This window comes from Chanos chanos, chromosome 15 (genome assembly GCF_902362185.1).
Source record: "Chanos chanos chromosome 15, fChaCha1.1, whole genome shotgun sequence".
In the NCBI taxonomy this organism is placed as follows: domain Eukaryota; kingdom Metazoa; phylum Chordata; class Actinopteri; order Gonorynchiformes; family Chanidae; genus Chanos; species Chanos chanos.
The window spans coordinates 10,123,015-10,145,965 of NC_044509.1; the positions used below are offsets into that span (position 1 = coordinate 10,123,015).

General features: G+C 39.7%; 2 protein-coding genes across 6 annotated transcripts; one reads left to right on the forward strand and one right to left on the reverse strand.

The window, feature by feature from the left end:
* Positions 1-1,867: 1,867 nt before the first annotated feature.
* dyrk1aa (dual-specificity tyrosine-(Y)-phosphorylation regulated kinase 1A, a) lies at positions 1,868-17,789 on the reverse strand. Its single transcript, XM_030792399.1, has 14 exons — positions 17,748-17,789; positions 17,305-17,468; positions 13,102-13,214; positions 12,170-12,239; positions 6,851-7,047; positions 6,315-6,434; positions 5,699-5,887; positions 5,283-5,430; positions 4,495-4,781; positions 4,238-4,384; positions 3,864-4,004; positions 3,113-3,416; positions 2,894-3,018; positions 1,868-2,699 (listed from the first exon to the last, which is right to left on the reverse strand). Exons 4-14 carry the CDS (start codon positions 12,177-12,179, stop codon positions 2,067-2,069), a joined length of 2,301 nt encoding a protein of 766 aa, XP_030648259.1. The 5' UTR covers positions 12,180-12,239; positions 13,102-13,214; positions 17,305-17,468; positions 17,748-17,789; the 3' UTR covers positions 1,868-2,066.
* Positions 17,790-19,274: 1,485 nt separating this feature from the next.
* Positions 19,275-22,927, forward strand: vps26c (VPS26 endosomal protein sorting factor C). Of its 5 annotated transcripts, none has more exons than XM_030792791.1 (8): positions 19,275-19,352; positions 19,947-20,090; positions 20,241-20,390; positions 20,924-21,004; positions 21,116-21,190; positions 21,365-21,515; positions 21,980-22,132; positions 22,398-22,927. In XM_030792791.1, the coding sequence occupies exons 1-8, from the start codon at positions 19,296-19,298 to the stop codon at positions 22,478-22,480; spliced, it is 894 nt and encodes a 297-aa protein (XP_030648651.1). In that variant the 5' UTR covers positions 19,275-19,295; the 3' UTR covers positions 22,481-22,927. The 5 variants fall into 5 exon arrangements, with proteins under 5 accessions (XP_030648651.1, XP_030648652.1, XP_030648654.1 ...); XM_030792793.1 differs by lacking the exon at positions 19,275-19,352 and adding an exon at positions 19,791-19,867; XM_030792792.1 differs by lacking the exon at positions 20,924-21,004.
* The last annotated feature ends 24 nt before the right edge of the window (positions 22,928-22,951 follow it).

Sequence of the window (22,951 nt, forward strand, 5' to 3'; positions counted from 1 at the left end):
AACTGCAGTCAGTATTTTTAAGGCAGTATAACCCAGACAACTAGGCTCATTAAAAAAAACAGCCTATTTCATCTGAGATGACAAATTGAAAGATTAATGCACTGCTGTTCACTGCTGTTCCTCTCACATTTGAATTAGGAAGTCAAGGTCTTGCCTTGAAAAAAAAATCAGTTACCATCCTGATACTCCGGAACCCGCAGAGTAGCAAACAGTATCTGCACTTACTGTCCCTCGAGATCTCAATTAGAAAAAAGAAAAAAGGAAAAAAAAAAAGGAACCCAGAAAAAAAAAATCTACTATTGTGAGTTTTTGTTTTAGTTTTTGTTGTTTTCTGGAAAAAAGACTTACAACCAATCTGTCCAGGATACATCTAACAGTAAATGTACTGAGTTAAACAACAGTTCCAGTTTTGCTAAAGCAATAGATACAGCCATTTTACTGACATTTAAAAAAGGTCTTGGTTCGCCTTGTGTCAAAGTGCAGAACTGCTACATTATTGGTTACAGACATCTATGTGCTATAAAAAAACAGCTTTGGTACAATAAATTATCAAAAGGGAAAATAAATTCTTGTAAAATTCACAGCATAATTGTGAGGCAAAAAAAACAAAACAAAAAACAAACAAAATAAAAGCGGTCACTTAAAATTTCTGCATGTTCTCATTTTCAGGATGAACAGGAGACATTTGTGCAGAAGCTCAGACTGAGAAATCACATGCTAAAAGAGAAACAAAGCAAAAGAGAAAACGAAACGTCAGTAAAAAGCTGAAAGGGACACAGTTGTTGTTGATTTCGTTCATTTCGCAAACACTACTCCTGTGAACTTACAAGGCCTGGAAAACAAAGGGTCTCGCAAAAAATTGCAAATTTTGAGTTAAGAAAGGCCTCGAATTCCCGTTTCTAAAACACAATTTTCTATTATTTTCTTCGTAAAGAATTAAGGGTTATCTTCAAAAATACAGGAAAGCTATTTGTTCTTTTTTTGTGTGTCCGGCTTTTTGTCCGCGTTCAGTTTCCAAAGTAATTTAAGGCCATATTTCAAAAAGACTGTGACTGCCTGACGTAGCTTAGCTGGGCCAGCCCCAGACGGGTGGCTGCTCCTCTGAGCATCTCCTGGTTGCCGTGGAGACTCGGGCCTGTGCTAAGCCCCTGACATTGTATCCCGTTGCCCACCCCATGAACATGCTGCACATACCGCCAGAAAGAGAGAGAGAGAGAGAGAGGCCAAGAGAGAGAGAGAGGGTAAAAGAGAGAGCGAGAGAGAGAGACAGTAAAGAGAGAGCGAGACAGAGCGAGAGAGAGCGAGAGAGAGAGACAAACAGACCACACTGTTGGAATCTCAACCTTCTCTACTGACACCCAAAAAAAAAAAATATCCTTTAAGCTCACAGCTTTTTTTTGTTGTTGTTGTTGTTGTTTTTGTAGAACTGCACAGCATGGGGAGAAAAAGGATTGCGAAAACAAAATTGCCAACATACATATACATATATATGTATGGAGTGGGCTCAAAAAGGTACAACTGTTCGAAGCTTTAGGGGAGCTTTGCATCACCAATGCCTGTTGGCAGAAATGTCTACTTGACTTTCACAGACTTATGAAATCAAAATCATAATCTCATGGCTGACTAGAAGGTGCATATGATACAATCAAAAGGATGGCATTGAGAAACATGTATGACACCTTTATATTATACAATTCAACTCTCTCAGAGTTCAAAATGGCAAACAAATATCTAATCAAGAGAGAGAGAGGTGGAGAGAGAAAGAGAGAGAGAGAGAGAGAGAGAGAGAGAAAGAGAGATGTGGAGAGAGAGAGAGAGAGAGGTGGAAAGAAAAAAAATAAACCCTAAACAGATGGGTGGTGGTGTGGTGAAGTGTTTAATAAATTATGGGCTCTGTATTGTGGCAGCGGTTCAGTGATAATATCCCTTCTAATTTAAGCAGCTTTTGATCTCTATGCACTTGTTTTGAAAACGCCACCTTGTAAAATACACACACACACACGCACACGCACACGCACACACACACGCACACACAGGGGGAAAAAAAACCCATTCTCTTATTTAAGTCACGAACTAGCGACAGAACCCTGTTGAACACAGACTCCTGCCATTGGAGACTCCTCCCTATCAATGCCTTGTCTCATGCCAATGTGACCCTCCATTATATAGTGACCAGGCCCTGGGTTCGTGGCAATAGGGTACGTGGGATGCCCTGCCATGCCAGTTTCTTGGCGGGGATTAGAAAAGGCACCCATTCCCATGTTCATACTGCCATTCTGGCCAAAGTCCAAGGCGTTGGCAGCAAGTGGGCGGTTCTGGTAGGCCTGGTGGCCCTGGTTCCCAGTTGAGGAGGAAGATGTGGAGGAAGAGGAGGCAGAGGAAGACAGGGAGGTCATGGACAGGTGGCTGTGCACCACCTCCATGGAGTCCTGCGTAGAAGCGCTGTTGGTGGGTGAGTTGTAAAGCCGCGGGCGGGGCCGTGCGGGTAGACCCTGTCCATGGTGGTGATGGTGATGGTGGTGGTGGTGATGGTGGTGGTGGTGCTGGGAGCTGTTGCCGCCAGCAAGGGGGTGTAATGCCTTCGGCTGCTGGGGAGGCACGTGGAAGGTCGTCTCCTGTACAGGGTGAGTCTCTACGGTCACCTGCTGGGACCCCTCACCACCCGCCCAGCCCACGGGTGGAGGGAACGGCTGCCTTACCTGCAACATCCACAAAGAGATAACGATTTGAGGATTCAGGCACCATGTGATGAGTATGCCAAGAAGTAACACTTTCGTAACATAAAAGTGACTGTCATAGGCAGCAAAATTAAGTGTAACAAGTAAATGAATTGTCTTTGAGAACGGTACAAAAAAAAACAAACAAAAAAAACATGCTATGCTTTGGGACCTACTTGTGGGCAAAGGCTGTCACAGTCCATGACCTGCACTGCAGCACTGAAGTGTCCTCCGCTGTGCCGGTGCTGATGGGTTGGATCAGACCTCGCACGTCCACTGGTGCTCGTTCCAGAAGACCCTCCTGTGGAAGAGCAGTCAGGAACACAAGCATTAGAGGCTAACCCCGGGAAACACCGGTCAAAACACTGGTCCGGGCACAGTGTCCAGACTCGTACCTGAGCTGGAGGACGTGCTAGACGTAGTCCCAGAAGACTGAGACTGCTCCAGTGCCGGGCTTGTAGACACACTGCTACTCGTGTTCGTCCCTTCGTCGGCGGTCTTCTTAAAGAAGCTGTGCTGCAGGGCGTAGTAGGGCTGAATGCGGCCCTTGGGGTCATAGTCCAGCATTCTTAGAATGAGGTCCTTGAACTTCAAGTAGTCGGCGACCGCGTGGCCAGACTCTCCAGACCGGCGCCCTCCGGGACCTCCAGCTTCCACACCGAGAATACTGTGGAGCTTCCGGGAACCGGGCGGTTTATACTGGTCAGGGCAGACGAGACCAAGTAAGGACACTATCAGGCTTGACAAAGGTCTTAAAATAAGTGAAGCAAAAACAGCTGTTTGATTTGAGGCTGAATTTCATAGACACTAGGACACCAGCTGACTCAAATATACGACTTATAAACAATACTGTTATCAATAAAACATAAATGTCCATTTCACAAATTCTCCAAACTGACTGCTGTGAATAAAGAGGTTTAACAGTAGGTCCTCTGCGCTCAACAATAATCATAACACTTCAATCTCCTGTATCGCTCGTTTTGTCAATTTACACGACTGCAGGGCCAAACAACAAGTAGGTTTTACCCCCAGAATAAAATATATCTGAACGTTTCAGTCAATCAACAATGTTAGATCAATTCCACATCAAACAGGGAAAGAGAGCATATAATGTTTCTCAAATGACAATGAATAACTTCAACAGACCCTTTTGCCATCTTTGGTCTTCTTCACACACCATGTGCCATCAGACATCTTTTCAAAAAACTTTCTTGCTTTTGGCGCTTGATCCAATATGTGATTGGGAGGGACACCCAGGACCTCGACTATCTTGTTCATTTGGTCAACCTGTCAGAAAGACAAACCAAAATACCGTCAACGCTCCTTATGTAACCTTCTGCTTTTTACTGAGTGACTGCTCCTCTATTTCCAGAACAGGCCTGCAATTCATACAACACTGGGCAAATGTTCTCCAAACCATCCGCAACAGATAGCTAGGATGGCAGACAACAGGGCAATCTTTAAGGCGTGTGTTTGTGAGCAATGACAGTATTTGAATGTTGTTGACACATAAAACCCACCTCATTAGCCCCACTAAAAAGAGGCTCTCCAGTGTGCATCTCCACCAGAATACAGCCCAGAGACCACATGTCTATGGCCAAGTCATAAGGCATTCCCAGCAAAACCTCTGGAGAGCGGTAGAATCGACTCTGGATGTACTGGTAAATCTGGGGAAGAACATAACACATTATTTTTGAAAATAACCCATTAAAATTACGGCATGACAACGAGGAGGCTAAGTGAAATGATCGAGAGTTAAACAGGTCTCCTCACACACCCTTTGTCCCAGTTGGCAAGAGCTCCCAAAGTCCACTATCTTAATGGCGCTCCTCTTGGGATTACACAAGAGTATGTTTTCAGGCTTCAGGTCACAGTGGATGATGCTCAGTTCTGGGGTGGCTAGGAACAGCAGTGCGGTGCACATCTGCTGGGCAAATTTGCGGGTCAGGTTCAACGAGACTCCTCGGAAATTCGTGTTCCGCAGCAGGTCGTACAGGTTGTATGACAGCATTTCAAATACTAGGCAAAGGTGGTTCCGAAACATGAAGTGACGCTTTAGATGAACTGGCGTGAAGAAAAGAAAGACATGAACCTCAGGTGAGACTAAATAATAACACTTACTTTAAAAAGCCAAACACATTTTCTGAAACCCTTTAACAATGATTTTCGATCATACAATGATTTTGAAAATAATGCACAATGAATTCACTCTCATACAACATGACTTTAGACCAATCAGATAGCACTACACAGACTGCTTGTTCCTAGACATCTGATTTCTACAGAAAGGCTGGATGCCACAACAGATCACCTGGTGCATATTTCTATACTGAAAGCTTCACGCGTTACATTACAAAAAGCCGGCATTGATCCATATTCACTTCCTTATTTGACTTCATCCAAACAGCTGCGATGTCACTATAGCTACTGCACAAAGTTGTTTTTTTTTTTTTTTTTTAAAAAAGCCATTTTCATTCACTAGAAATAAAGGTTGTGGTAAAAAGGTGCATTCTGGGAGTAAAGGTGAGAACCGTTAGAGAAGGACGGGTCATTATGAGTCATTACCTATGTAATACTTCATCTCCGTGTCATGTTTGTTCATGAGCTCAAGGAGACGCACTTCAATCTGTGCTTGATTTAGAAAAGCCTTCTTATTCTTGATGATCTTAATTGCTACCCATTCCTGCTCAACACGATCATATGCTTTTACAACCTGTCAAGAAATGAAATGGGCACATTAACAGATAATAATTAAAAAAAAAAACAGCAACCACAATAAGTGACACTTATCTATAAAATGAACATCCAATGGAACACAATAATTAAAGCCCATTCAGAAAAAGGCAGCATCTATTTGAAGAACATGCAGAGCAACATATCATTTGATTTGTGGTGTTTGAACTTATTATTTTGATCCACACAAGAGCCTAATGTGGTTTTATTAGTGGTGTAGTTCACAGATGAACTAATGCTTAGCCTACCTGTCCAAATGACCCTTTGCCTATTAATGAATCAATTTCATATCGATCCATCCATTTCTCCCCATTTTTCACAATGTAGTCGTAATTGTCATCATCATAACCGTCATTGTAGACCTTTCTCTCTTTCTTATTACTAGAGTCATCCCCCTGGCCCTGTTGGTGACGCCTCTTCTTTTTTGCATAGTATACCTGAAGGCAAACAGGAAAAAGGTGCAACAATTGCTTGAGCATCTCTACAATCTTAACATGATAGTACAGACTAAGCTTTTTTTATGGTAAATATGTAGCACAGTGGCCCACTGATTCAAAACCAACTCAGCTTTTATATCTTTAAATATGTGTATCACTCCTTAATTGAACAATAAAGAACTCAAACACCTTTCTGTTCATGTTAGCAATGCTCCCTTGTTCCACTAGAGGGTGGGAGAGCACACCATGCAGTACAACCAAACTTGTGTCAGCTCAGTTTTGCCTCAATTACATCAATGTGTGCTCACCAAAAATATTATTTAGAGGCGTATTAAGGCTATACAAGGTATAGTTTGAGTACACACATGCATGTCCATACGTACACACAGTGTTTCAACGTCCAACATTGTGTTCAGAGTGTCTTTACCTCATTAATGTGTTTGTAGGTTTTGATTAAGTCAATAGAAAGCTTCCTCAAGGGGGCTGAGGATGGGTCACGAAAGCACTGTGGCATTCGCCTCTGTAACATGACAACATCAGGGGTCACCTTCAACAGAGAGAAAGGTGGAAAAAGAGAGAAAGAGAGAGGGAGGGAGAGAGAGAGAAAACGATAATCAATATTTCCTTTATTACTGTTCAGACCTCTCTGGTCAACTTAAACTAGAAAAATGTTCATTCACACTGCAGGTTACGTCCAACTTGTGGTAAACTTAAGTCTGACAGTATCAAAACATTACAAATGCCACACTTAAAGTTAAGTGAAATCATTACTTTCTTCCTAAGCTGCTCAAGCTGGGAAACAGACTAAGCAGGACAAATGCAGAAACAGAGAAACGCTCTTTTTTCCCCCCGCATAACAAGTGGTAAACAAACAGTCTGAGGAATGGCCGTAAAAACACGGTCCGAGTCGACGGTCTCCCTAAGATATGTGGGGGTTATGGCACAGCGGGGAAGCCTCCATACCTGACTGGCGACACACTGCTGAGCCTGCTTGCTGTACGGCAGCGCGGTGACAGATGGGTCAGTGGTCTGCTGGTGACGGTCACTGTACTGCTGGTGCGAATGAGGCATCGGAGCAGCCATCTGAAGTCCAGCGGCATGGAAAGAGAACGAGGGAGCAAGCCGAACAGACGAAGGTGTGCATGCTGAGGTCTCTCCTCCTAGAAAACACACAGACAGGCGTATATGTTTTTGAGGAACATGATCAGAAATTACCATTACAAGCTCCGACAACAAGCTAGGGCTGTCACTTGGACCACTAACTGTGATTCAATACAGGTTACCTCCATTTCAGAGAGAGGAAAATAAACCCTGAAGCCACCGTAAATGATCTTTAATATGATGACAATATGAACATTTTTCCTGTGTGAAATCATCTCAAAGAAAAATTAATATCATAAGCATCAACACAAATATGAGTGAGAGTATATGATGAAACCAGCCAAACATCACATACTGCCTTATAACCAAGAGTTAAATAATTAAATCTTTTAATATGAGAGCTGGAACTGAGAGGGAGGATATGACAAAGGAAATGACATCACTCCTACATGATGCCGTGAGCTGCAACAAGCAATGTTAATCAGATTTAAGTTAAATAATTAATTGTGCACAAGATTACAAACTCCTCTTGGCAAAAAGAGGAGTCAAACTCATAGAATCCTAGAGGAACGGAAATATCAAATTAATGCAGCTCTATAGAATGTGATAGGAATTCACAATACTGAAACTCTTCACAAGAGAGCTAACTACAAAACAAAATCAGAGGCATTCAACCTCTTCTTGAATCAATGGCCCCTCTGTCCAACACATGTCGTGGAGCCTTGTGTCTGTTTGTTATGTGACAATTTTCACCATATTCTTCACTCTTTTTCAGGCAGATAAACTTTAAGGTTTATTAGGAGGCATGCCTTATCTGAGAACGTGGTAAAATATGACAATTTTTCAAACTTGAATTCATCCTTTTCTCTCTTCACTAACCCTGATGTAATGCTCCCTATAGGAGAGGAGAAGGCAGATGCATTCTGTGCTCTTTAGATCAGGTTACAGTGTATCCAAAACGGTAGGGACCAAAATGGCATGGTACGGTCATGCTTTTGTCACAAGACTGTGGTCAACACTTGTTACAGTCTATCAAACGGAGGAAGGCATAACTTTAGACGCAAGGAAGTAAGTAAATAGTAATAATTAAAAAAAAAAACAACAAAAAAAAAAAACACACAGTCTCTCTCCCTAACTCTCTCTCTTTCTCACACAAACACTCACACACAGAGACACACACCCACAGACACACACACACACACGAAACAAAGCATGTGGATCATTTTGGTCACACAATGGGATAAAAAGGAGGAGTTGCTTGATGAGGACTGGGCCAGAGAAGTGAGCCTCCAGACTGAGAGGCTCAACACTGGACAACTGCCTTACCTACAGTGCTCTTCCTTCCACACCCCTGCACTGAGGACTGAGAAACTGCTGCATCACTGCACAGAATCTGTCCCAAAAGCTGCGAGCTAGAGGACAGACAACTGCTGATTTCGCAGGCAGCACCTAAGTATTTCCTTTCTTTTCCAAACACGACCTCGTGCAGAAACACAAAAACGTCACAGCTAATTTAAAGAAAAAGCATAAATGGAGTGACGTGATGAGATGCAACAGCCGTGAAACCACTGTAAAATGTCCCACTGTAGTTATTTTAAACAGTCCATTTTAAGCTGAAGCTTTGTCTGCAGCTGAAGGCAAAGGGGAAAACAACTAAAAAAAAAAACTTTCTTCCCTGTTTTTGCTTGCACACTGTCACATTTTGACTAAGTTTCAAAAGAAACACTATGTCCCATACTCTAGGGCTCCAATATTATCTAAGACACTACAAATTGTGTCACAGAAAAGCCCTTGTCACAAATATTTTGTTACACAACTTTCAATATACACAGGAACTGTCCAGGCTCACATTCAGAAATCTAAATATTAAGTAAACATTTGACTAGTTATAAATGAGCTCTTTAAAAGTAGCAGGCCTGTAGCAGATTTGTAACACAAGCAAACAATTTTCAGTTCCCTCCAAAATACAGACAGAGATACAAATACTATAAACATTCTGACACTGTACTTTGAAGTGAGAACGATAAATCAATACATCTGACATATATAAAAACTATAATATCTTCCCATGTAATAAGAGGTTTAAAATGATAGATTTTTTTAAAGCAGATATCAGGTGCTAAAAGCAGCCTGTAAAAACAATAAAATCACCTTTAAAATACATAAACATATAGATCAAAGTATTTTTTTCTGTATACAGAAAGAAACTCAGAATAAAAGCAAGTTTGTATTTTATCCAAGCAATTTCAAAATCCGTTTAATAAAAATCAAGCCTTTGGAAACTCTGTTTTTGTATCTTTTCAGTATTGCTTTGAAATCTGAGGCTGTCTGCAGTGAGTGGGAATTCTGCAGATCATTAAGTACTCATTTATCAATGTCTCTCACCAGGCAACACAATGCACCACAATCGCACTGAGTAACCACCCCTCTGAACCCCAGCAACAGTACCTAATTAGCATAGCCTACCACCAGGAAGCTGCTGTATGATTCGTTGAGCAAGTAAAGCACGAGCCAATCAGAAGAAGGTATGCAAATAACCCACTTTTGTTGCCAGGGCAAAGCTCCTGCCTATTGTCCAATAGGAAAACATGTAATAAACAATAAATTAAATTGCATTTCGTCATATTTCCAAGTTCCATTGTTCCATTTAACATGTTATTTGGTAAGGCAGAAAGAAAGAAAGAGCATGGGTTAAGAACCCGGAAACAATTTTTCAAACAGAGGACCCTCAACAACCAACCTAAGCAACAGCAGCTTGTACAGAGGCTGCAAAGGAAAAGAATGGTCTATATTTTTCAGTGTTTGTACCACTGGAGTATGCTTGACCCAAATGCTGAGTGTTTAAAGGGAAAATAATCCATACATACCACAACAACAGTTTTTAAAACTAGGATTAATCCAATTTTAAAGAAGCTTATTTGAAGTATTCTTGCATGTAAAAAAAAAAAATCTATAAAATATATTAAACAATATATATAAGATTAGGATGAAGGCAAATCAAATTATGACCATTTTGCAATAATAAATGTTCAACAAATTTTTACACCAGTAATTTATGCTATGCAAAGTTTTCTTACTGAGTGCAGACCCTTCAGAAGTCAGTCAGTGTAACTTCAGCCAAGTCACACAAAAAAATTTCAAACGTACTTGGCTGAATCTAGGAGACAGCAGAAGTTCACTGATGGGAAATCTACCATGACTAAGGCATTTACAACTTGTTATGAAGCAGCGCGCAATTTCCGAAAACTCTGAGTAGCTAAAAAAGTGATACTGACATATTTTCTCCCCTTATAATGAACTGTCAAGATACGCTTCGAACTGTAAAGACAAACGGCAGACAGCGAAACAAAAAAACTGAGTTTGGCAGAGCACATGGGATGTAGTCATGTTTACTCTGATCACAGCCTCATAATTCCAGCCTGGGATCTGGATGCTTAGAAGTTAAAAAGACGCCTTCAAAAGCAAGATGAATTATTGGCTCTGGAGTCTGCTCCCGTTCAAGCATGGTTGAGTGACACTACTAAATCATACCTCTGTTCGGTTTTATTCGTGTAACACTTTTTTACAAAAGATAGTGTCACATAGCAGCTTTACAGTATCCTGGGCCTGAGAGCCCCCAGGTGATCACAGCCAGGGCGACAGTGGCAAGGAAACTGTTAAGTTTAATAGGTAGATTTAGTGGACTTTAGACCTACAGCAGACCAACGAGCAAAGAAAAATCTAGGAGGATAAGACAAATGCCTTAGGCCATTTGTTGTGCGAGTGCTGAGTCAATGAGGTTTAGGATGTATCGGGGATATCTGAACGGTTCGGTTTAAAGCGTCTGCGAAATACCAAATTGTGAACGAGAGAGAGAGTAAGCCCTGTGAGGCACTGAACTTTACTTCTCATCAAACACTCCCATTTGAATCCCTCTGCAAAAAACTCAGGTCGCTTCACAATGATATGATTTGTGAGAAGGGAAAAAAAGAAACATGTTGACTACCAACTCCTCCCCAGACATAATCTGTTGCGTCCTATGGGAGTTGGTGCAAGTCGAGGTAATAACATGAAGTTTGGCACTATGCTGTTTGTGACCACACTGGCTACAGTCAATAATTTGAGTTTTGCTGAGAATGTCACTGTCATCTCTTCATTAATCAGTGAATGAAATCTTGTCAGAGAGAAAGGAGAGGATGAGCTGATTGCCAAAATGGGGAAATATGTATTTCTTTGTACGTACAGCTCTTCATATTACTACATTATATTTCCTAAAACTGTGAATGACTGATTTTATACACATAAGAAACAAATGTTTTCATATTTCTGGGATAGTCAGAACGCATCACTTTCTAAGTTCAGAATCTACACAAAAAAATGATGCAGTTTTGACTTTATTATCATCAGTCTTGTAAGGAAAACCTAATAGGATTTGAATGTAATTAATGCTAAAATGCTGTCAGAACATGTCTTCTGGATGGAAAAACTAGCAGTGAGGTTGGAAACACAGGGCAAAGACTAATTCAATCAGACTTAGGGAAAATTCAAATTCTCATGGACCTAAACCAGACTTTTTGTGTATTTCCAAGTTTAAAGGTTACTTGTTTTTTTAAGCTACTTTTATTTTTTAACAGCTACTTTATTTTTTTTTATCTATTTACTACATTTCCAAGAAAGACTCTATGACATGTCTCTTTAAGCAGTGGGCTAAAATATGTGAAATTAATGTACCACATTTTAATTACATGCCACTGTGCCACAAAATGTGAGAAACTGTAATGGAATTCATTTGAAATACAAGACTAAGACATTTAGTAAAGACTGTTAGGTGGACAGTTCACATTCTCAACAACCATAAAGTGTTCCTGGTTCCTGCTCTGATCTGCCCACTTCTTAATCAGTTCACCAGTTTAGCATATATCTAAGCTGTTAAACTGTGCTCAAGGGATATCCAACACCTCTTAATTTCTTTATTTCTCTGTCTCCCCTGTTGTGCAAGCAGCAGAATACATTGGCTGGTTTAAAATATATCAGAAAATGCTCATGTTGGCTTTCATTAAGGGCTCCCACGGCACATGCAAAAAGTTTACTTAACTCCTAAGTCCTAGGATGAGAAGTTGGTCAAACTGATTTCAGTTAAAAACACAGCTACTAATTCTGAAGATTTGGCATGCAATAAGGGTATTAGCAAAAGGAGCAAACCTGTATGCATCGTCTCCTGATAAATCTCATATCATCCTGGGAGGGGAGTCCAGCTGCAAACCACAGCCCACTATAACAGAAATGGTCACAGAATTAGGACGCGACGGTTTCAGGATCAGAAAATAAGAAACTCATCTTTTTAATACCTTTCTCTCTATAGTTTACAGCCAGGAAATTGCCGACTACTTTATCCTTGCTAAACCAAAACATATGTACCGGTCTGGGTACTCTAGTCAAAATTCTCTCTCTCTTTTTTTAAGGCAGCCCAAAGGAAGTTACAAATGGTCAGAATCTTTACAGGAGCTACAAACTACAATATCACAAATGATATTTCATTGTATATTTATTCTTACAGCTATGTTATAAATAGTACGGTTACACAGACAAGTTATCCTTTGAATTGTAGTAATGCTCATTACAATTATGAATCCATATTAGGGTGCAGGTCTAATTTAACACAGAGGAATGGGGAAAGAGCAGGAAACTAGCTTGAAATAAGTACAGAGACAAATAAAACCATTCTAACTCCTCTCCCTGTCCAGGAGGAAGCAATCTATTGATCACTTCATTTTAAACAAACTTACAAAAGCAAGCCTACATTCAGTCAAGAGAGCAGAACTGATAGCAAATCTCCCTCTACTTGCCTTGTGTGCAGTCAGCAAACTCAACTAATCCTATTTTGATATTTTAATAAACCAGGGGTTTGACCGGCCACCTATACTAACCTGTCCATGTCAAAGTCATGACTGTGCTACCAATTTCAAAGTTCAAGCATACTTTTTGCTACTGTGCAACAAAACACAGTTGCACATTTTTGATTTTTAATATCTCCTTCAATGGGAACAACCTAAATACAATCTGCAAACTTTTTCAGTTAAGGGAAAATGTAACAATATGTAAAGTTATTTAATGAAGTTGAATTAAAAACATACCTAAACCAGCTCGTAAGTGGTTTCCAGGTGAAAACACCCCTGGTGTTCCAACAGGGTCTCTCACTGTTGGGTGCTCTAGCCTTTCTTCAACTAGCACAATCATTGGTGTAGATCTGCAAAAAAAAAGGAAAGTATCAGTAAATTACTAGCGCATAAATAGATTTTTCAGCAATAAACATGATCAGGTGTTTAAGATACACAATCAACAGCTTAGATCCGGTGTAACCGACATGCAGGTCTATAGAAACAACATTACATGGGCTAGCCTCTCACATACATCTCATCCCACAGTCTAATGTCAGATGCCCAGGCTTCTGAAAGATTAACTCAGAGCAGGTCAGTCAAAAGGACTCAGCAACCAGTGCTAGTTTGTTTCAATATTAGATATGAGAATTATAGCAGAGCTTTGTGGGTTCAACAGACACAAGACATTTGTAAGAACAACAGAAAAAGTCTTTTTCATGTACACAATATCAAAGGGAAAAAAAAAAGACATTTGTGCACTGCTCTACCAAAGGATATCAGCCAAAATAAAGCTGGCTGTTCAAACTAAAAGCACGGGCTGTAAATGGTGGCCGAAACATTAGTCTGTTTCAAAATGGACAAAACATAGGCGATTAATGATATTATTAGTGAGACTGCATTTCACGAGCAAAGTATTACCACTTCGCTACTGAATATGGTATAATTTAACAGAGGCAACTAACCACTTAAAAGATGCCACCATGCACAGATGCACAACATTTTAATAGAGGCTAACCGTTAGTTAGCTAGCTGTTGAACATAAAGCTGGGTCCATGTGATACAAAACTGACCTCTTGATCAATCTGGCTGTTGTTGTCTACTCAGGTTTATCTTTGAAGGGTGGGTAATAAAGCGTGACTGATACAGGATTTTTAAGGCCGATACCAATTTTTGATATTTGAGGACTTAAAAATCCTACCATAATATATGGGCCGATATTCTTTTTTTTTTTTGTCAGAAACACATGACATAAACAAAGATTTTCCCTAATATTTGTTATGTGTCGTCATTTGAGAGTCCTCACCACGATAACATGACATAATGCAGTTTAAAAATAAACTTGTTTTATTGTCATAAACAGTACTTTGAACACAAGGTCAACAAAATATTCTAAAGTTTTGATAAGTAATGCAGTAAACTGATACAGTGACCTAGAATAAACCCTGCTGTTGAATACATCTAGGCTAATACATGACCGTCTGCAACGAGGACTTGCGACTTTGGGATTTCACACTACACGTTTAAAAGAGAAGCTAGATAACTTTGTTTGGCTACCAAACCATGTTAGATACTTGTTCGGTTCACGTTTATTCAGCCTGTGTGTCCACTCTGGTTTAATAATTTCCAATGCACCGACTGTAACTACAGACATGCGAGTCGCAGATACAGTTACCATCGCTTCACTTAGGCAGACTTTAGCGGTCTTCCACTGATGAATATGGCATTAGCTAGCTTTGTGGGTAACCTAATTTAGCAAAGGACAGCATTAAAAGCTCCTGTAAGTGATGTTGACAGAGAATTTTTAGAAGTGATGAGGGACAAATGATAGGGCCGTTGCCTGTTTACTCATTAGAACTGCTACACAGTTTCATAAACTAACCTACAATCAAGTTTGTCAACAGGTTAGCCTACAAAACTCAACTACCGTAACGTTACACGTAATTTTGATGTTGGACTCACAGTACTGGCTTTCACGATACTGCAGCAAAGCCAGGCATGGCAGACAAAAAAGTAATAACACGGTTGAGGGATCCATCTTCCGTTTCTTTTTTAACTGTCATTTAAATGTTGTAAACGCCGATACCGATTTATCTGCCATTAGCTCATAGTGCCGATAATATCGGCACGCGGATTTATCGGTCGGGCCCTATTAGATAAGACCAAATGAGTATTGGAAGACACCTCCTAAGATACACATCTTATCGCCATTGATTACAAAACAAAGTCTACATAACTGATTTCCAAAACTGACAGCTATTTCATACTCTTGCAAGATCAGCACAGTGACAGTTGTCATTACGTCTTAAGTACAGTTAGTTTATTGTAGCCTAATATTCCAAAACCAAAAAAGTACAATAATACTGCTAAACAACATTTGCCATCAGTATTGACCATTTTAATATCCGACATCTATAAACATGATTGAGCATTGTCAAAATTCTGCAAAACTTTGTCCTGTGTAAAACTATATCTGCTCTACAATTTAGCCTAACTGCTGTATTAGCGTATTCCCAAAGTAAAAGCTGGGAAAATGAGAAACAGTAAAAGTGGGCATAACAAAATAAAGCATTTACATAAGAAGGGTAAAGTGGATACTTGCATGCCAAAATCAGAGTCATGTCTGCAGCATACCTGTGGTGTGTAACCAGAAGACATTTAAAGTAGTACACTACAGACACAACATATGACAACCATTGTGCAAGAGTGAACAAACACATTCAGTTTCAGGGACAGAACACCAGTTATTATTGCTTCTAAAACAATGACCTTACTTTGGGTCAGCTCACGACGGTTGGAAAGTTCAAACAGCTGACAAAAGTTCTCCAACATCGGTCATAGAGCAACGGTAACGATTAGGTAAAACACAGCTGAAGCTTACAATATGTGCACAACCGAACTAGTTCCGACAGGACAAAATAAAAACATTACAACGGTAACGGTAGTTCAGTAGCCACCAAAAAGAGTCCACAATTTTTCCAACAGATTCTAATGCTGAGTTCAATGGCTAGACAGTCAACAACCAGACGAAATCACGAGAAATGACTATAGCCCCACTTCACATCTCGACCTAGGTGCTGATAAACGTCAACGCTGTAGATGACATGCAAGTAACGTGGGGGTTCCTTAAACATGGAAATGAATTCTATCTTAACATGAAATCATTTGTTATGTATAACCGCTTTCTGAGAGGGAACTAGGTTAGGTGAAAGACATCACCCATCCTACCATCTCGCTAAATATCAGTAATAACCGAGATTAACAACCATGTTGACACTGCCTTGGTGTTAACCTTTAAACATGTGGAAGTTTGAAGATGTCAAGACTTGAATGTTGATTAGTTTGCCAAGATGGTTAAGTGAATACATGAAAATGTAAGTTGGCAACAAGCTTCCTTAGTAAACAGGACAGCATAACTAAACTAGATAGCAATGCAAGCTATACCTTTGCTCCCTAGCCAGCTAACGGGAAGCAAGCTAACCATCACCTAAAACGAGACGAAAATAACAGCACACTCCTGCTAGTGCTGTCGTTTATGTTAAAGGAGTATGTGTGACATACCTATCTGGTTGACAAATAATAATAAAAATTTTCATAGCACTACAAGACAGATAATTACCACAACAATGACAATTTCATACTCGGTTAACCAGTGAGCTAAAGTTAACTTTATACACGTGCTAGCTACATTTACTGATCAGTGTAAATCAAATGGAACTCGACGTAGTTAAGACTCGACGCGATCAATCCATCTGTCATCCTAGGTGTCTAATAGTTACTGCTAACAGTTGTACGAATCAATTACGACAACTGGCGACCCAGTGCGTCCTGTACGAAGAAGAGGCAGCTGTGGTTAGCAGCAAGCTAGCATTAAGTTAGCTAACTTGCTACAAAAGGAAAACCACGAGCTAGTATCAAACTTGCTCAAACCCCCTCCCCCAAAAACACACAAATCCTGAGTAATCTACAAACAACTCTGTATTTACAACTAGCTCATCACTTAGAAATACCGGGTGTATGGTAAATTAGACACAGTTCGCTGGTTCAATTGTGGTGCTAAAATGAACTAGCTAGCAAGGATAAATAGTTACGGGAGCTAGTTAGCTAACATTAGCTATCATACACATCTTGGGGGCCTTGAGGCAGTGACACCTCAGTCAGTTGTATTAACAAACACATGTGTGACTTGAAGGTATATAATTTTAGTAAATTGAGTTTTCGTTTAAAGTTCGCCGAGCTAATTACCATACAATGTATACTAAAGTTCATGTACGACATGGTGACATCAAATAGATCCAAGGCAAAACCCTAATGGGTTTGGTTGTCAAAGCTTTGCTAACGTTCACGCTAAGCTTGTAATTTTACCGTGTGTAGGTATCAGGATAGGACTAGCTAGCTAACTTAGCTGCTGAAGCTAGCAGCTTTTACTTATCACTCGCCGCGCAATATTACAGTACTCACCTTGTTTCTACGTGTCCGCCTTCCGATGTGAGAAAAATATATTCTTGTAAAAACCCAATCCTCGAGATAAAATATTGTATCCAGTCTCCTCGCCCAAGCTGCTTCACGTTAAATTTCCGATTTAGCTAGCAACAATCCTGGATCCTCCAGACTCGCTGTCAACTCTGTTTCCAAATCAACAGCGCCACTCCGTCAACTCGCAACCACCGACAGCAAACTTGTTCGATTTTAACATAAACACAGCTACATTTTAAACCTTACTGAAAAACACAAAAAGTCAGTTATGCACATTTCCTCTAAATCTAAAATTTGAACACATAACTCCCCAAATATACTGTTATACTAGATACATATATTTATTGAGGAAGGTGTTTCTTTTCTTTTTTTTTTCTCTTTCTTTTTTTTTTTTTTGCAAATTTCACAAAATGGCGCGCGTTCCAAACCTGCGCAGCGGACCGGCCCGGCGGTGGACCACAGGCATCATGATCGAATACTTCGTTGTAATCAGTCGAAGTGCCTCCACTTCACTCAGAGTGAAAGTTTGTGTGAGGTCGCACTGTGTCTACATCCAAAAATTGCTTCTTTACAGTATTCATAAGTCCAAGGGCTTGTATCAGTCATCAAACTGGTCACATCAAATATTTGAAGGAAGGAAAAAAAAGAAAAAGTAAGGAACAAAATGGAGGCTGAGTAAGAGGGTTACCATGACGACTGTCAATCAAACAGGAAAGTTCCCGGATGACTCAATGACGTAGAAGTGGATCGCGGAGTTGTCATAGAAACTGCCAATCAATTTTACTTTTTCGAGGTTTACGGGGGGGCGGGGGGGTCGAGGGGTAGTGCAATACAGAGGATGTGTTCATGTCACTGTATATCTACACTGCGCAGATAATTGTTTTCATGATACATTTTTCAGAACGTCAAGTGAGGTGTGTTGTCTGCGTGCGCCGATGCTGTAGCAAAACTGCCTTGAATAAGCACACTCTAAAACGAACGAGAAGTAGACAATGCGATTCAGATTTACATGGAGGAGCGTGTTACTGTAAAGTTTAGTTTATTGAACAAGAAATCATAGGCTTTGTTTGCATGAAGTGCACTTCGACTGAATCACAGACGTGCTTAAATCACGCGATACTTATATAACTATGCATAATATCCAAGATCAGACTTGTTACATGTAAATCATTACAACTTGTGATGCCATCTGCTGAAAGATATGTTTCAAAACCTTTCTTCAGTCAAGTCAAATCTAAACCCAGGGGTACTAGGTATTTTAATGAAAAAAAGTCATATAATAATTTCTTCAGAGTCAGCAGCTGCAGAATAATGCTCATCTTCAACATGTAGCCATGTGGCATAAGTCAGTGTATACCTTAGCATTTGAGACACAAGCAGGATCTACAGTTTAGATCATATGAACAGATCATGTGATATTTAAAGTGTTATGCTGAGAATTTTTAGGGTATTTGCCTCTGTAAGGGTGATCTGCTGATTTTATGCAGAATCTGTTGTTGTCCTAGAAGGTTTATATGATTTGCATAACTGTACATAACACAGAGATATACTTGTTTTAAATACAGTCACATTCTATGCCTATGTATTTAGCATGTATTTAGAGACCTTGTACAAACCACACAATGAACAAATAGTACATCAGATTTTTAGCTATCCTTTCCCATCTCATCATCTGATCTGAGTAGCATTTCAGAAGTTTTGTTGAAATATATGTATTTCATTTGGAGATATACATTACACTGGAACTTATTTTTATAGACTGATATCATTTAGACTTTGGCTATACAGTCTGATTATGCTTTGCCTGAAACCTATCCAGTCTCTACAGTGTAACAGTGTACAGTGCGCAGCCTCTATGGAACGGGAACGCCGCCTTTCTTGTCACATGATACCTGTAAGGATATCACGTGGCAACATGAAGGAAGAGAAGTGCACATAGGTAGAGTTATTGCAAAGAAGAGAAAATAAACAGGAAAATGAGTGCTACTCTGGATATAAGACTTAAGCGTGCAAATAAGGTGTACCATGAGGCGGTAAGCTGTCAGTTTTACAAGTATTAACACACGTCAGGAGTTGCTTTGTCTGACTGCTATTAAATTAAGTGATGCTTTACTGAGTGTCCCGAATGTAGAGGTCTGTATTGAAAAGTTCTTTACTGCGACGTTGCTTTCAGTCAGAATAAACTGGGGACTAGGCCGTCAGTCTGCCTGGTTCCGTTGTTTCAGCTTGTTTCAGGCTCTAGAGGGGAAAATCAGAGCTAATGGCAAAGCAGCACTGTCAGGGTCGCCACTGTTGGTCTCATCAGAGCCACCTAAAAGAGCAGTGGGACCACAAAAAAAAAAAAAAAAAACTGTTTTATTTACGTACCGGGATGATAATAAGCGTTTGGCCCAAAGTTATATAAGTATTGATTAAAAAACAAAACAAAAACGCTTAGCTGTCATTCTGAACGTTGGTCATATATGTGGTAACAACCTCAGGCCTTCAAGATCAAGCCACAGGCAACTACTAGTAACTATTGTCCTCAGTGGACAAAAAGAGAAAATAGGTAAATAAAAACAATTCCAACACAGCTCATTATACATTTATACAAGACGTATTATACAAGACGTATTTCCTCTGCACAGGAGGTAGTAGCGGGTGTTGTTGTGATCCTAAGTAAAGAAGCAGTGCAACATCAAGGCATCACTCTCACTATGGAAGGGGTTGTCAATCTGCAGCTCAGTTCGAAAAGTGTGGGAGTCTTTGAAGCTTTCTACAATTCGGTCAAGGTAAGCAACATGCAACAGCATGCAGCCAGAGTGTGTCTGTACCACGGGAGAGCTCACACTCTTTTGCTGAATTTTGTTTTACTTGCCAAGCAAACTGTTTCAGCCGCGTGTCTTTTCCACATGGATATTTTTGTTTTTCCCTTGTTGTAGCCTATACAGCTAATCACCAGCAACATTGAGGTGGTTAAACCAGGGAAGGTCCCAGGTGGCAAGACTGAAATTCCTTTTGAATTTCCATTGCAAGTGAAGAGTAACAAAGTGCTTTATGAGACCTACCATGGTGTTTTTGTCAACATTCAGGTAATTACATTATTGTAGTTACAATCTGATATGACTTTGATATGATTTCTCCAAAGAAGTAGGCTACTCTATTTAATGTTCTGTTCATTCTGTGTCATTTCTGCTGATGTTTCAAAGTAAGACAGTGGAAGCTTTTGGTTTGACATTTTGCTGAAAGAACCAGTTGAAATAAAGTGTCAAATGTGGTAATCGGTCTTCTCTTTTTAAAAATAACTGAGATCTTTCAGAATTTCCCACTTCTGTAACATTTTCCGTGTTCCTACAAAATACTTTTGTGTACTTTCCCTTTTTACACCCTCTGTTGTTAATGTTGCATTTTGCCAGTAAGGTCATGCAGATTTTGACAAGATGTTAAAGGGGCTTTGAACATGATGGATTTTACCTAAAGAAGTACATGCTGTATTTAATTGCTACTATTTTCCTCCGTGTGATCCATTTCAGCACAGAAATTGTTCTTTGAAAGTTTGTTTTTAATAACAATGATTTTATTTATTTATATATATGTATTATATACATATATGTATATATTTCAGTACACCCTGCGTTGTGACATGAAGCGATCCTTGCTGGCCAAAGACTTGAGCAAGACCTGTGAATTCATTGTTCACTGTCAGGTAAGTCTAGTGTTTTGATTATGCTGCTAAACACATGCCTGTTGCAATATATTTGCTTGCAGTTTAATAACTATCATTCAATGATCCTTAAGACCTCAAATGTATTTTCAGCCGCAGAAAGCAAAACTTCAGCCAAGTCCAGTGGATTTTACCATCACCCCTGAGACTCTACAAAATGTTCGTGAGGTCTGGCCATTTTCACACACGCGATTCATTTTAACACATCCTCTAGAATGAATTGCTCACTAGCTTTGACCCATATTCTTTTTAATAATGAGAAATCCCGCAGATTGTTGACTGGAATGGACCACTCTTAAGTGGAAGAGTTGCTCTCAAAAACTAAAATTTGTCTATTTCTAGAGGGGTTCGTTACCAAAATTCCTAATAAGAGGGCATTTAGATGCCACAAACTGTGTCATCACACAGCCTTTGACTGGAGAGCTGGTCGTGGAGAGTTCGGAGGTGCCCATCAAGAGTATAGAGCTGCAGCTTGTACGAGTGGAGACATGCGGTGAGTGACCATCCCCACCGGCTCATAACATCATGAAATGTAGTTTATTTGAGAGGAGTTTATCTCTCTCTCTCTCTCTCTCTCTCTCTCTCTATATATATATATTTATATAAATACTTAGAAAGAGAAAACATAAGTAAAATACACTAATTTCAATAACATTTTAAATAAAGGGGTTCATAAGAAAATGAAGACCTAGTGAACTGTTGAGTTAAAAGTAAGTTAACCCATGTGACTTATGTAAGCGTTGTTTAGTTGAGTTAAATGTAAGTTAACCCATGTGACTTATGTAAGCGTTGTTTAGTTGAGTTAAATGTAAGTTAACCCATGTGATTTATGTAAGCGTTGTTTAGTTGAGTTAAATGTAAGTTAACCCATGTGACTTATGTAAGCGTTGTTTAGTTGAGTTAAGTGTAAGTTAACCCATGTGACTTATGTAAGCGTTGTTTATTTTTGCATGTTAGGCTGTGCTGAGGGTTACGCCAGAGATGCAACAGAAATACAGAATATTCAGATCGCAGAGGGAGATGTCTGCCACGGACTTCCCATTCCCATCTACATGGTCTTCCCAAGACTTTTCACTTGTCCCACCCTTGAGACCACTAACTTTAAAGTCGGTAAGTTTTTAAGTTTTGGTTTTTACAACTGTTTTTACACTGCACTGTGAGATCATTTATTGCTTATATGGTGATGTGATTAAGCTTGTTCAGTAAAGCTCGTTATAAATGTTGTCGAGCTATGTCTTTCTAGTTTTGTACTCCAATATTCATTTCAATTCTGGTTTGGTAAAGTACTAAGTATATTCAGTAAGAGCAACATGGTGTTCAGGTCTTTGTGAATGTTAGAAAATTGTGCTGATGGTCTTGTTCTCTTCTTTTGTAGAATTTGAAGTAAACGTGGTGATAGTTCTTCATGACGACCACTTGATAACAGAAAATTTCCCCTTGAAACTGTGCAGAGTTTAAGATTTGGGACCTGTTTGCTTTTGCTTTCATACCTAGTGTGGTGGCAATTTAAAACAAAAAAAAAAATCCTACAGAACTGAGAACGAATCTCATCTCTGTTCTTTTCAAAGTGTCCAATCCCTACCATTGCATTTTCACTGAACTTATGTAAGAGCATTCTGTTGCAATCCTAAGTGAGCGTGATAAGGAGTGGGAACTGCAAAATCTTACACATGGAACACGCTTTTGTCACACCATGTCATTCATAGATGACGCACTGTTTTACTGTTCAAAGTCTTAAAATGTAAGTCTGGGAACATGTACACTGTTTTGTATTAATTTTAACTGTGCTGCAGCATTTCTGTGTGTTTTGCACTCATTTGTACTATTCTAAAAGTGTCAGTTTACCTGTATAGTCAGTCCTTACAGCTGTCGTCTAATGCACTCATTGGAATAGAGGAATGTGTCAATAAAAAGCCGCTTTACATACTG

Coding starts and splice junctions, on each gene's coding strand:
- dyrk1aa (XM_030792399.1), bottom strand. Junction 6,435..6,850: donor AGCAGTGTGTCGCCAGTCAG/GTATGGAGGCTT, acceptor TCTCTGTTGAAG/GTGACCCCTGATGTTGTCAT. Junction 3,019..3,112: donor TAGCACGTCCTCCAGCTCAG/GTACGAGTCTGG, acceptor GCTCTTCCACAG/GAGGGTCTTCTGGAACGAGC.
- vps26c (XM_030792791.1), top strand. CDS start 19,296: ATGAGTGCTACTCTGGATATAAGACTTAAGCGTGCAAATAAGGTGTAC. Junction 19,353..19,946: donor ATAAGGTGTACCATGAGGCG/GTAAGCTGTCAG, acceptor TCCTCTGCACAG/GAGGTAGTAGCGGGTGTTGT. Junction 22,133..22,397: donor GACCACTAACTTTAAAGTCG/GTAAGTTTTTAA, acceptor CTTCTTTTGTAG/AATTTGAAGTAAACGTGGTG.